General features: G+C 38.3%; 1 protein-coding gene across 2 annotated transcripts in view; it reads left to right on the top strand.

Annotated features, from left to right (window-relative positions):
• tcf12 (transcription factor 12) overlaps positions 1 to 13,782 on the top strand; it is a 66,575-nt gene that overhangs the window by 17,269 nt on the left and 35,524 nt on the right. For both annotated transcript variants that reach the window (XM_077564084.1, XM_077564085.1), the window contains exons 6-8: positions 9,559 to 9,620; positions 11,839 to 11,968; positions 12,452 to 12,504. In XM_077564084.1, the coding sequence (XP_077420210.1) occupies positions 9,559 to 9,620; positions 11,839 to 11,968; positions 12,452 to 12,504 (245 nt within the window). The remainder of the gene's footprint in view (positions 1 to 9,558; positions 9,621 to 11,838; positions 11,969 to 12,451; positions 12,505 to 13,782) is intronic.

Genomic DNA, 13,782 nt, shown 5'->3' with positions numbered 1-13,782 from the left:
AGCCGTACCAATACATTATGTCTAGTTTTACAGCGCTATATTTATAATGTCAGACAGTATGTATGTATGGCTGTTTCCGAAATGCACAGAGCATTGAATCTGGTGATCAATTATTGCCAGCACCCTCTTCCTTAATTCTTGGCCGTTTCCTCTCTTTGTGGCAATCCACTTCTTTCTTGACAATCGCTCCATGTTTTTGTGGTTCACATAATACAGTACGATATACTGTACGTGGAGCCTCAAAACCCAATACCGGGTTTTCCCATTGCAGCACATCTGTAGAAGTGCGGTGCTTAATTGCTTGGTGTGCGGCTAAGAGTCGCTAACTTATGCACTGTACATTAAAATACTCCCACCTAATTTTATGTTTTTACAATTTTATATGCATTTTGTATACTGCTTGTTTGTCCTGTTGAGGGTCACAACAAACCTTTTTCCAGCCGACTTACTATGGAAGGCATCCTTGAATGGCCAGTCAAACGTGGGGTTTAGGAATCGGTCACTGAGTGTGATGTCATGTACTGTTTGTAAAACACTGACCACAACACACTATCATTGGCCACAATTCTGTAACAGAATTTCAGCATTAAAGCTGGAATTTAAGTGTTTTTGCATATATTTAAAGGAAGTGGCACATCATTTATTATCATGCATTTCCCACTCTAAACTGTTTTTGTGTTTAGTGGTTTGCTTGGAATGTATCCCTTGTGTTCGAAGTTGGAACCACATTCCAAAGCCTTGAGTGTTTCACTCATTGTCCTTCACCTCAGTTCTCTGTTGTTTGGCTGTCCAACAGTTGTTTGGCATCTGATACCAAACATTGACACATACTTGATGTTTCATGCTGACTGGATCGTAATATTCAGCTGGGACAAATGTTCTCAGCTTGTTAAATGTGCGTTGGTTCCCTTGGACAGCTGGTAAAAAGGGATGCAAGGGAACATGTTAGCAGCATCCATTACAGTGTTGGTGTTCACATGGCGGGAGACGTTATTAGGGAGTGCATCAACTCTCTCCTCTTAAGAGAATGGATGTGTGATTATGAAGTCATCAGCCATGAACCTGTGCGGCTTTGGAGAAGCACCCCTCCTCATGGGTCCTCAGGGTGCCATTGATTGGTGACCATGTGTTTGTGCCTGATAGACTGTGAAATGGTGTGTTGCTGCACGGCTGTGTCACACCTGCGTCCCACCAATGTGATTGATTGGTTTGGTCATGTGGAATGTTCCCATCTGGTCCACAGTAATGCATTCCCCCCCCCCTCATTTGTGAATAAAAAGCACAGGCAGGAGACTAGCGGGGCTTGGGAAAAAAAGCAAAGGCCACGTGAAAATATTTTCCCCCTTCCGCTTCCCTTTTTTCTTTTAATCGTTCGAGAGAAAAAATTAAATTGACCAAGGTTTGGCATCTGATTTTCTGGGAGTGGGATAAATACCATCAGGAAATCAACATATCTAACAGAAATTGATTTTTTCAATGCAATCCATGCAGCTGTACATGTTAAAGGAATGCCTTTATTAGCAGTGGATATAATCTTTTGTACCCCGAAGCCTAACGTGTTATTTTTAGAGCAGTGAAATGATGAATAATGATGATTTGCACATTAAGCCTTTGAATCACTTAAGCAATCCAAAACAAATGGTGGTTTAATCAGTTTCCACTACATCTCAGGACAGATGAAAAACTGTGATTGCCAGTATCAAGCATCAAACAGTCATGAAAAGGTTAATGCATTACAATTACGAGATGGTTTAAATGCCATCTGTGTTGATTATCGGACGCTAATGCAACAACCCTTGTTATTTTATTTCTCATTCTTGGATTTCCCCCGGCTTGATTTCTCTTAACCCTGATCCTTTTTCTTAAATTGATCTAGTTATTCTACCTAATGGCTAATTTCACATCAGGCTGCATGAGCAGATCCATTTATCTTCATGGTACCTAATAATCAGTGGCATTTCAACAAAGGGGGAAAAAAAATGCAAATTAGAACTCATTAACATTTGCTCTTGCTGTGTTGAATAAGTCATTACTGACAAGGCCGTATGCAGAAATGGATGTTGATCTTATGGCAAGGGAGACATTTCCAGACGTTTCCTCTGTATTATTAGCTCATCGTTCTCCGTCCTAGAGTACATGCACTCTCAATGCTGGTCTGGATTTCAGGGTGGAAGCTGATTTGATGGTACCCTCCCTACCGCCCTCCTCTGCTTCCACCATGTCCACATTGACCTAACCTTTAATCCAGTCAGCTTTCATTTACTATCTAACAGAGCTGGTAGAAGCATCAAAAAGCTTTGTACATAAGGACACATGGAGAAAAACTCTTAAGGAAAGTAAACAAAAGGGTGATTTCAAAGGTAAGGGGAATAGGACAGTACATCCATCTAACACAATTTACTGAATAAAGCCTAGGGAATCACTGTTTTATGTTTCATACATCAGTGATCAGAAGTTTACAACAAAGGCCTTGTCTTATTGAAAATGATAATAGTTTAAATAAAGACCAAATAATATAATGGTATGTTATGTGTAGAGTTCAAGACATTAGTAGTAATGTAATATAAGACGATTAGTAGTAATGTAAAACGATTGTGGCAACAATTCACCTGTGCTTTCTTATATTGGCTAATGCTCAAAAGGAGTGCGCAACATAAAACATTTTTCTGACTTTCGGATTCAAGTTTGTGAAAACGCATTTAAAATGACAAAACACACAAATTTACAACTTATCCAATATAAAATTATTCACAGAACATACATTACTCAATATATGATGAAGAAAATGGGACTCTCAGACTCTCAGACTCAGACTTGTCTCCAATGTTTACAAAACGCTACAGACACTTATGTTCATGCTTTATGGTTATGTACTCCGGTTATGTATTTCTGGACTAAAGTCTTAGAAAAACTTTCCGCTATTTTGGACTGTAGGATACCTTTATCTCCAAACTTGTGTTTGCTAGGTGACCTAACAACAACTGACTTACCACATAAACAATTTCAATCTACACTTGTAGCCCTTACTTACTATCGCAAAAAAAACTATTCTTGTTAACTGGAAAAATAAACAAACTCTGAATATCGATCAATGGTCTAACCTCCTCATAAATCACATTTTAATGGAAAAAATATCTGCCTCAAATAAAAACCAAATATCAAAATTTATAGAAACATGGTCTACGTATATAGAATTTTTAAACCTAATTCTGGTTACTTAATTCTGCCTGTTAACGAGAGCCACCACATCGTGATAACTTACATTGATGTTTCTGCATTTGGCAATTTATTATTATATTATATTATTAGTATGGGATTTTTTTTAACAGGTTTTAGGTGAACTAAAAAAGTTACAGAGTTAAAGCTATGGTCAGTCTTGCAAGATTTGCTGATATATTTTATGACGTCACCGTGGACGTCAGTTTGGCCTGGAATTTATTTATTTATTACTTTTGAGACATATTTCTCAAGAAATGTTTGATTGAACTCCAGTTGTATGACTTAAGGTCAACTTAGGATGGTTTCACAGTGTTTTCATGAGTTGTAAAATATATTGACTTTAATTTCAATTATATTCAGTTCAGTTAAGACAATTCTATTAATCCCAAGAGGCACTTCATTTGCATCTTCCTTGTCTTGACAGTCAGCCTCACCGACATCAACCAAATTTATTGTTAAAACATCAAAGGAGCCATTAAAATGTCATGGGACAAATGATCATGATAGACATTCATTATCATTCTAATTGTCCTTTTTATAGTGATATTTTTTCTTATTAGAGGGCTATAAAATGGGAGCTATAACCCTAAAACATTGGATACCAACAACAAATGTGAGATTAGTGAGGGAAACATTGAGTTGATGTGTGTTAAGCTAATTTGGTTTCTTCTAGCTAAACAACATTTCCCCATCCTGCACTATACTGTATGTTTGTTTTCACGATCTTGGCTTTCTTTAGAGGAAGGAAAATCGACTCGATCTCTGGATGGGGGGGAAAAAGGCTCTTGGACTGTATCTCACGGGTACTGAAGCATGCGCTCTAATTGCTTGTTTTTGTGGTGAGGGTTTTGAATTGATCCCTGGAGAGTTCTGGGTCACTACCTCTCGTGTTCTCAAAATATGTGTGGCTCAATAGAATGCCACACTGTGGTGCGGTGCAGCCATGAGATCGATAAGCACACTGAATGACTGGTTGGCTTGGACTTTTTATCACCTAATACAGTTTTATTTTTCGCTGCACAAATTGAAAATTTAGTTTTTTTTCTTTCAATATGTAATGGCTAATTTTTTTTATTTATACTGACAACAACATATGCACTAACATTATGAGTTATTTTTGTAAATGGTATTCCAATTTCACCATCAACATTTTTGTCATAATTCACTGGAGATGGCGTGAAATGTGACAATAATGTGAGGTGAACATTTTGCTTTGCCTTTGGCTTAAACACACGACTACCCGAGCCGTTTTTGATAAAAGACTCATGACAGCAGCCTGTAGTATACAAGAAACGGCAATAGTCTCAGCTTGAGGAAAAATCTTCTGAGGTCTGTGGAAACAATAGTTGAGCTGCAACATAAAGTGCTATATTTAGCTTTTGCACTGGGCACAGACTCATCATTCAGATGACGCCACATACACGCTGTGGGAGACAAATAACGTTGCTACTACTGTGCAATTATTAAGACCATTACTTTCTAGTGGGTTTTCCATTGGTTTTGTTTTATCTTCTCACATAATAATGACTCCCAAGCTGAGAGACAGTGAACCTACTGGTAAATAATGGTATTGGGGATTGACAAAGCCATCATCCATTAAACATTAAGTATGCAGTCGACTTTATGTACTCTGGAGCTGGTTGTTGATTAATCACGTCTTAAAGTAATTTAATTTAAAAAGAGTGCACTAATTGGCTTAACCCAGACATTTAATCGCAACGAGTTTGAAGTTTTAAGACTACTGCATGTTCTCAGCAACCACGGCAGCCCCGTTTGCATACTGCCACTAATTCTGAAACCATCTCTTGTACTAAAACATGCAAAAGAGCCTGTTCTTCACATACACTTCACCTCTCCATTTTACTGTTCAATACAAATCTGTCTTTGAAACAGGAGTTCAGAACATTCTAATAACATTCGGAGATTGAGGAGATAAAATTTTTTGTCAAAAAGACTTCAATCAATACTTTTGGTGGCACATAATACATGATGTATTGTACTTTATTGTCTACCTACTGTCAATAGGGCAGTTTACAATTAAGCCTAAACTACTATTTTTAGAACAGCGCATGGGCAGGGCCAGTTGATTTTCGGACAAGGAATACAGGCAGGCGACTGAGGGAGTGTATTCGTACGAGGCAAAACTTGTGAACTGACTCGCTATTTCACCATTAATATCCTTAACAGACATATTATGGTTACAACAAACCTCTGCTGCTTTGGTGTCTGCCGCTATGTGACCGGGATTGAATGAAGGGAGTTTCCAGAGGAATGTCTCCGCTGGGTTCAAGCATGTACAATTAAAAACGCAAAAAAATGTCACCGAAGACACCTATATGTGCTCTCTACGTTTTGTCGGTGGAAATGGGCCAAAAATCCAGAACCAATCGATTGCAGATATGTTTATTGTCTGCTTTCTCAGCGTTAGCCTTGTTAGCTGCCTGATACAACATGCTAGCTACTGTACATCATGGTGTAAATGCACCAAAAATACCTTGAGTTTACCAGCGGAAGCCACTGCTGCATAGATGTGAAAATTAATATTAAGTATCAGCGCTATATAACCATATTGGATGTTTTAAAATGTAACATGTGCCTACAACAACATGCTAGTTGATGTCATGTTCCATGCCTGCACGCTGTGCTCTCAGTTTATTAGCAGTCATCTAGACCGCACCGGAGTGGCAGCAACGATCATACAATAAATCTGACCTTTCTACGAAAACTGCTTTCTTTCTGCCCACTTTGAGGTCTCCGCATGTCAACCACCGTTCAAACTGTTCCAAAGTGTGTTTTTCGTTTGAACCATGTTGAAATTTGACTAAACATGTTTTTTAAAAAAAAAATTATGAATATGTATGTATCACTTGTTCCAATCCAGTTCTCTAGGTAATATTCTGATTAGTGGCTTTGTTGACTATTTTGAGGTAAAATTTTCATTTGGCTGGTTAGTATTGTTAAAAATTTATTTCAGGGTATTTTGCATTCTCAAAAAGTAGTTAATTTCTTTTTTGAACGCCTGTGTATCACTCTGTGTTCTTTGCTTTTTGTTCTTTATGAAAGGATAAGCAAAGGAAAGAGGAAATATAATCCTTAATAAAGTATTGTAGCCTTGTTAGAAGCATTGTTAGAAAGGATGAGAAGTTTAGAAGTTAAATAGATATGCTTGAAATCAATGCATGTTCTTATCATTTCCGTTTTTGTGTGTTGTCAAATGGGTGTTTTCTACCTAAATTCTATGTTATAAGCCTATTGCCCATGTTACATGAATTGTATATCCTGTTGTTTCCATAAAAATGCAGCTAAAGAAGTAAAAACCTTCACTGGTTGTTTGTGGTTTTGCTCACAGAGGGCAGATAAGTTCAATGTAGGAAGTGGAATCCATATATATTGGTGGAGTGGAGTGAAAAGATTCAAGATAAGATAAAAAGGTCAGAGCTGCTGCATGCGGCCGAGCTAAATTAACTAAGAGATCTGTTGATCTGTGACCTCTATACGTGGCATGGTGGATTAATTTGCCGGCACTCTGCCACTTGGTCCCGTTCCATCCTTCTCCTCTTGCAGCCGATTTGTCATGCGTGGGGGGAGGAAAGATGCAGTGTAAAAAAAACGGGCTGCCATGTCCACTGCTTTAGCTTATTCTAGTGCTCTTTCTCTGTGATTGTTATCCTCTCATATATCGTGGTCTTGTGCACTGCTCATGTTGGCATTGCTTCATCTTGTTATCTTCACAAATACTTTTTTTTTTTTACACTAAAAGCGCTATAGTACAAGATTACTCAATCACAATGTCGTGAGCTTTGTTGGATTTAGAAAATCTTGTTTCAAGCCCAAAAACTATTTCACTTGCTTGTTTAGCACAAGTGATTACTTTGCTATCCATCTCCATTGTGTGATTGATTCTAGTTTAGGGTACTGGATTAGTACACATTTCGGACCTTCAAATGCATATAAAATGAATCATACTTTCAAGTATAAGAGGATGGCGTCGCTCTCTGATCACAATCTGACGAGTTGTCCTGCTTGTACAGTTAACTCATTCACTCCCAGACATTTTCACTGAAGCAACCCCCTTTGCTCCTGGCTGTTTTACTGGATTTTGACTGATTTTGCAATGCCCACAGAATATTGTTCATTGCTATAAAAACATGGAACCTACCAAAAGAAAGATTAGAGTGTCTTCTTTTATCAGGAAAAAATATATATATTTGTATCCGTTTCCGTTTAGCAGCAATTAGCTAAGTTTCATCATTATTCACAAACCTGTTTAAAACACTGGGGAAAAGAGATTGTTGTAACGTGGCCCTGGTTAATCTCTTATACTCTGTTGCCACCTGCTGGCCGTTTTTTGCATTAACTACCATTGCTTGAAGTGACCACTTCAGGTCAGAGGCTGCATCAAAGCTGTTTGTATGCTTTCGCATAAAAAACAAACAAACATAAAAAAACATATAAATATGTTTTTGGGACCATGAACGTTTTTATAAGTTTTGGGAAGCAAATGAGTTAAAAGCATGTAGCTCAACAACCAAGTAGAACAAGCTTTTGTATTTTATAAGTAGGGCTAAAATGATTAGTTGAATAGCTAGAAAAATTCGATTACAAACAAAGTTGAAGCAAAATCTCTGCATCGACGCTTTACAGTGATCATATTTCTACACGGACTAATGTTATTGCAGAATAAAAAAATAGATTAAAAAAACGTGTGTACATTGACAATATTGAATATAGTATGTAGAAAAATGTTGTTTTCCACAATTTGGAGATTCATGCTCTCCATTGGGCAGCAAACAGTGGTTGTCTTTTGTTGATCAAAACTAGATAGTTATCCTACAGGCCAATGATTAGTGCAAGCTGTGCTTCATTATCAGTAAACACTGTGACAGCATCATTGCTGTAAATATTTATGGTAGCTCGTCGGGTGTGCATTTCCCTGGTTGACCTGTGTTTATACTAAGTTTAGGTGTTATTGCTTCATGAGTGCATTTGGGAATACGTCCTGTTGTATGATCCGAGTGGGTGTTTGAAAGTGTGGGGCCCGGTATTGCAGCATCAATTATTCACATCAAATATCGTGTGTTTGACAAAACATGTGCTGCCAATGAATATTTTTACTCTAAACTTGACCAGTTTTCAACCTTTGTGGAATGATGTTGAATCCACCTAAAGAATCCTCAGATATTTGCCGAGAGGATATAATGAAATAAAAGTTCAGTGAAAGGAGATATTTCATCTTCCTCCAGCGATAGTGCAAGGTGGTGGTATCCGACAACTTAATCCTTTTTCCAGAGTGATGGCTTGGAAATGTATCGTATTGTTGTTACAAGAGAAGCGGCTTTGCGAGATAAACCATCTTCCCTGATATACTCAGCTCTCATAGTGTTCAGAGATGTAGTCCAGTCTGCACATTGTAACTTTTCCCTGTGGAACTGCTCAGATGATGCATTAGCCTCTGCTCACCTGTGCTTGTGATGCAATGTTCTGTTCAGATCCATCATTGTGCAACAAAACATCAGTGCAATGCAAGTTGTTAGCTCACCAAAGTAATCACCTGTACTGTAAAGTAAACAGAATTTAGACACTGTGCTTGTAATATTTGGACTTCTGGCAAATATTTATATATGACGGCGACACCATTAAAGTTATTCATCTTCCTCACCTAGGAGCTCACGTAGCTTTGTTTGTGTGTTTTGTTTTTCCAAGGGACTAAAACTTGCTGAGTTTAGATATTGTCATGTGTATGATTAATGTGCTTATGTGTGCGTTTGTTTTATTCCTCCCCTTAAAGCTACATGTGATGCATCCTCTGAGGGCTATGTCACACCTATAGGATGCAATAATCAGTAATAAATTCAGTAAAAACAAACTCAAAATGTCGTCGCTCAAAAGTAGCTGGCATGTATGTACAGTGGCTATAAATAGTTTACACACCCCTGTTCAAATAACAGTTTTTGCGGATAACCCCCCACCCCCCAAGATAACTCATTTCAAAACATTTTCCACAATTAATGTGACCTAACATTTTCAACTAAAAAAATTATCTTATTTTAATTGCTCCATTGTGTATTGGGTGGTCCTCATATCTTGTTCTGTATGCCGTATTTGCATAGTAGAATCGTGGGCATTGATAAATGTAATAATCATAGACCATGGATTTGCATCGCCATCTATCCTTTAACTGCTGCAGTTCCTTTATGCTTTGACCGACTCAACTATGCTTCAGTGCTAATGTGTCTTTTATTGATTGACTTCTCCTGTTCATTATGCATTTGATCAGTTTATAACCATGTTTATGTCACAATTGTGCCACAGAACATAACAATCAACCCTCTTTTTCAGCAAAAACAGAGAGAGCTTCATTTCATGGCTTTGGAAGGGATGCTGGAGCAGCCGGCTGTCAGGTGAGTTCTATATTTTAGTTAGGGCACCTTTATTTTAATTTTTCCTTATTTTTATTTGAATATATGTATCTTATGGACTAGGGCCTGATTGAATTTTAGCCTACTTTGCACTTCTTAACAATTCAGATGGTGTTTTGCCAACCTTTTAACTAGTGTTGTCCCGATACCGATACTGGTATCGGCAAAGGCCCCGATACTGCATTAAAACAGTGGTATCGGTATTGGTGAGTACTAACAAGTAACATGCCGATACCATTAATTCTGACGCTAATATAGGACTTTGGATGCAGCATCTTGTGTCTTGCTCATGCACGACATTCACTGATGTGTGACATGTTCACTGCATGCCGAGCTAAGATATCCTATTGGCCCTTGAATGCTCTGAATCAATGGCAGGACAGCTTTTTCATGTTGAAAAAACAACTTAGGTATCTGTATGATATCGGCATCGGCCGATACTGCAAAGCTGGGTATCGGAATCGGTATAATTGGCCAAAAGAACGGTATCGGAACAACACTACTTTTAACCCAAATAATTGAATTAGATCAATTGATCGACTTGCCTCATGGCTACTTAAACCTTGCCTGACATGGCTAATGACTTCTCATGCTTCAAAAGAAATCCTGCAGTGGATTGATTCACATTGTCGTGTTCATTCGCCTCTGCCTGTCAGTCTCAGGCGCATCTCACTTCCTTCCACTAACACATTAATTTGTTAACAACTATCACTTATATTCGTAAACAGATCCATTTAGCTCAAAGTTATGTATATATCAGACTTAATGGAATGTATTGCATGGACTTTATTTAGTCTTGGAGTCTTCTTTCGTCATTTTCTCTGAGAGAGTGAGAGCAGACTGTGTCGAGGCAATGGTTCAATATCATTGAACAAAGCCAAGAGCACAAATGGGTCAGTGATGTGACATCTGTGACAGCTTGTCATTTTACAGAGCCAGTTTGTTCCTTTTGGATTACATTTTTGTCACCACGTCCAATAGTTTTGATGACCTACATTTTCCGTGCAGGGAACTACTGTATGTTTAATTACTTATAAATTAGGTATATGCAGCATACTAATGCCTAACCTATATAAAAAGTTTTTAATTGAATTATTTCCACTTCTTTAGTTCTCATATAACAAAATCAAAGCTGTGTTTAACTAACAGAGTTTATCCACTAGAAAGGTCAAATATGTCACTGTGTCAAACGTCAGCCTGCAAAGGGGATTCCCAGAGGCACGTGTCCTAGTTGGCAAGCCAACGACTAAACATAGCTTGTTGTACTCGCCATCGTAAGGCGGTCCATTGCTGATTACGCTAATTGGACCGAGATCCACATTGGCCTCTTAAACCTGTTTGCTAAGGTTGTAGGGGTCAGAAAAATACTGCATGTCACTGGCACTAAATATACGATAATAATATATGTTTAGAGTTGTTCTAATCTGAACATGTGTTTGGAAATTGCAACCAGTCACGTAATTATCAGGTGATTGCTATTGGTATTTCTTAATTTGCCAAAAATAATCCTTAGATGCATAGATATTGCCAAATGTAACATCAATAGTTTTATACTAGATTATATATTATACTAACATTTCAAGTTTGAAGAATAAATGCGCATATACAGGATCTCTGGGATTAAGTAAATCTACTCGTCATTTAATCAAGCTGCAACCGATTAATCCTGGTTGTATAGAACCTTCTGTATGTGAACCAAAAAAAGTAGATCACCGTCACCACATGTTCCCTCTCATTATGGGGCAAGTTGATTGACAAAAGAAAAGAGGAGCTATGGTGACAACCAAAATAAAGGCAGTGAATGATGACTGTTACAACAACAGTTTGACTGCAGAAACCAGTGGTTAGCATAAAAGCAAAGCTGGCATCTCGAGACGGGGGTAATGTCTGTTGTTTGAAAGTACTGTAATTTAATTTGGAAAACAACAACAGTTTTCTTTTTAGACTTTATTTAATACAAGTCGGTATTGGCAGATACTCAAACGAAGCTCCAGAAAAGAATGTTGGAAAAAATACTGATGAGAATAGGGGTTGCGATTCAATAAGATTTTCTACTTCCTCTCCTTTTCGGGCATTGTTGGAAATGTTCCTCTTTTTTTGTATGGAAAGCAGTTCCTGAATTGGTACAATGTGAAATTAGCTTTTGGGAGGTAAACACTGAAAATGAAAACTTTTGTTCCCACTTATTTTCCCCTTGCAGCCGTCCCAACGCCAAGACGTGGGTGTAACAAGTCCTAGTTCAGGGACGACATCGGCAAAGTCATCGGCTCCGTTTTACTCCAATCCAGCCAATCCCAGACGACGTCCCTTACAGGATCCTGCACCCATTGGTTAGTACCACTAGAGTCAAAGATTTTAATGAATGCCAATTTTCCTCTATTGAATCAAATATCAATACTTTGATGTGTAAATGCCACAAATATATATATATATATATATATATATATATATATATATATATATATTTTTTTTTTTTTTTTAATGGTTTACATCTTGAAACAATATACTGCAATAAAGGCATATCCTGGAAATTTTATTATCTAATTGATATTATTTCTAAAGTTATAGTTTAGCTTCCTTTCAAAAGTTAGTCATTAAAAATGAAATGAGATATTGATATTACCAGATAATTATGAACACTACTCAATATCATGTATCAAACCCACATCTTTACTAAAGTGAACCAAAGAGCTTATTTTCTTGTCCTCTATCTGGAGTTGTTTTTGTATTGTTGGTGAAGTGTTTTGTTAGGAGCACGTTCATACTGCCTATTGTTTGTGACTGATTAAATGCGCTTTCATCTCTTTCCACAGATCCTCTACAAACAAAAAAGGTTCGCAAGGTCCCTCCTGGCCTGCCTTCATCTGTGAGTGGAAGATCATCTACCTCTCATATAAATAGATTTCACAGTGAGCTCACTTCATCGCACACACACACACAAACACAAACACACAGGTAGATCTGTGCTACTCAGTAGGCCAACCTGTCAAGGCCTGTGCACAAAGAGAACTCTTGACATCTTCCCCACAGTCGCTGAAATGGGATTTGTTGCTTAGAACTCCTGTTTCTCTGAACTCACAAATTTGTGGCGTCTTGTATTTGTTGTAAAACGCAGTATTGCATGATGCTCAGAGCACGTTTGTGTAGATGTGTGTGCTTGCGTGTGTGTAGCACGTTTGCACTGGGGGTGATTGATTTTCAGCGGTGCCCTGTCACAGTCCAGCCTCCTCACAGGCTCTCCGGGGAGAAAGAGAGGCTGTCAGAGCGGATCTCCAGCTCTGCTCTTTTGATGTTTAATTAGTCATTACGTCGCTGAACAGGAGGACAGACAGAGATTAATAGCACAGAATATCTGAAAATTCTGCTGGTAATGATCCCAGCGGAGCAAAAACCATTAGGATGCAGAGAAGTGTGGAGCTCAGCTTGCGTTCACTTGGAGGGGGAGGGGGGTGGGGCTGTTTGGAGTTCATTAATATGCATAAATCACTAAGTCAGATGTTCTTTTGTAAAACCTTAGTGAATTGCTAAAATTCGTTGGTTTTTTTATATTTAAGTCCTTGCTTGAATTCCTTTAACTGATTCGGGACTGCTCGTTATTCTTAACAAGAAGCAACTGGTTTGCTGAAATCCAACTTTTCCCCTATCATTATTAAACAATATTTCTTGTTTTGGTAAGGGATTCTGAGACCGGCTTTACTGTTCAGTGCTTTGATAATCGTCACCTCCACCGCCGTTACTCAAAGATCAAATGTTGAGCAGAGCCTTCAGAACATAAAAGGCTGACACGTGTTTTGTTTCTGGATTTGTATTTGAAAAGAAGTTTGTCAGAGCATGAGGGAGAGAAGGCGTCTGTGGCAGCGGCAAGAGCGCGTGCTGCCTTCTTCCTCTTAAGTAAGTGATATATCTGAGGTCTTGTCAGACAGAAGAGGAGGGGAGGGGGGCAGGCAAAGAACGCTTGCCTCGCGGGTTACATCTCTTTGTTGTGTAAATGGACGGCGGGCTTTTATTTGTCACTACTTAACACATGGGTGCAGGTGCGCTTGTGTGACTCATAAGAGTACAATCAAGCAGTACAATGGCAGATAGGGAGAAACAGTGACAGAGCATGGAATAAAATACAGCTTCTTCTTGTCACTCAGCGCCG

This window comes from Vanacampus margaritifer, chromosome 4 (genome assembly GCF_051991255.1).
Source record: "Vanacampus margaritifer isolate UIUO_Vmar chromosome 4, RoL_Vmar_1.0, whole genome shotgun sequence".
Taxonomy (NCBI): Eukaryota; Metazoa; Chordata; class Actinopteri; order Syngnathiformes; family Syngnathidae; genus Vanacampus; species Vanacampus margaritifer.
The sequence above is the reverse complement of the archived record's forward strand: the minus strand, read 5'-3'. Positions and strand labels throughout refer to the sequence as shown.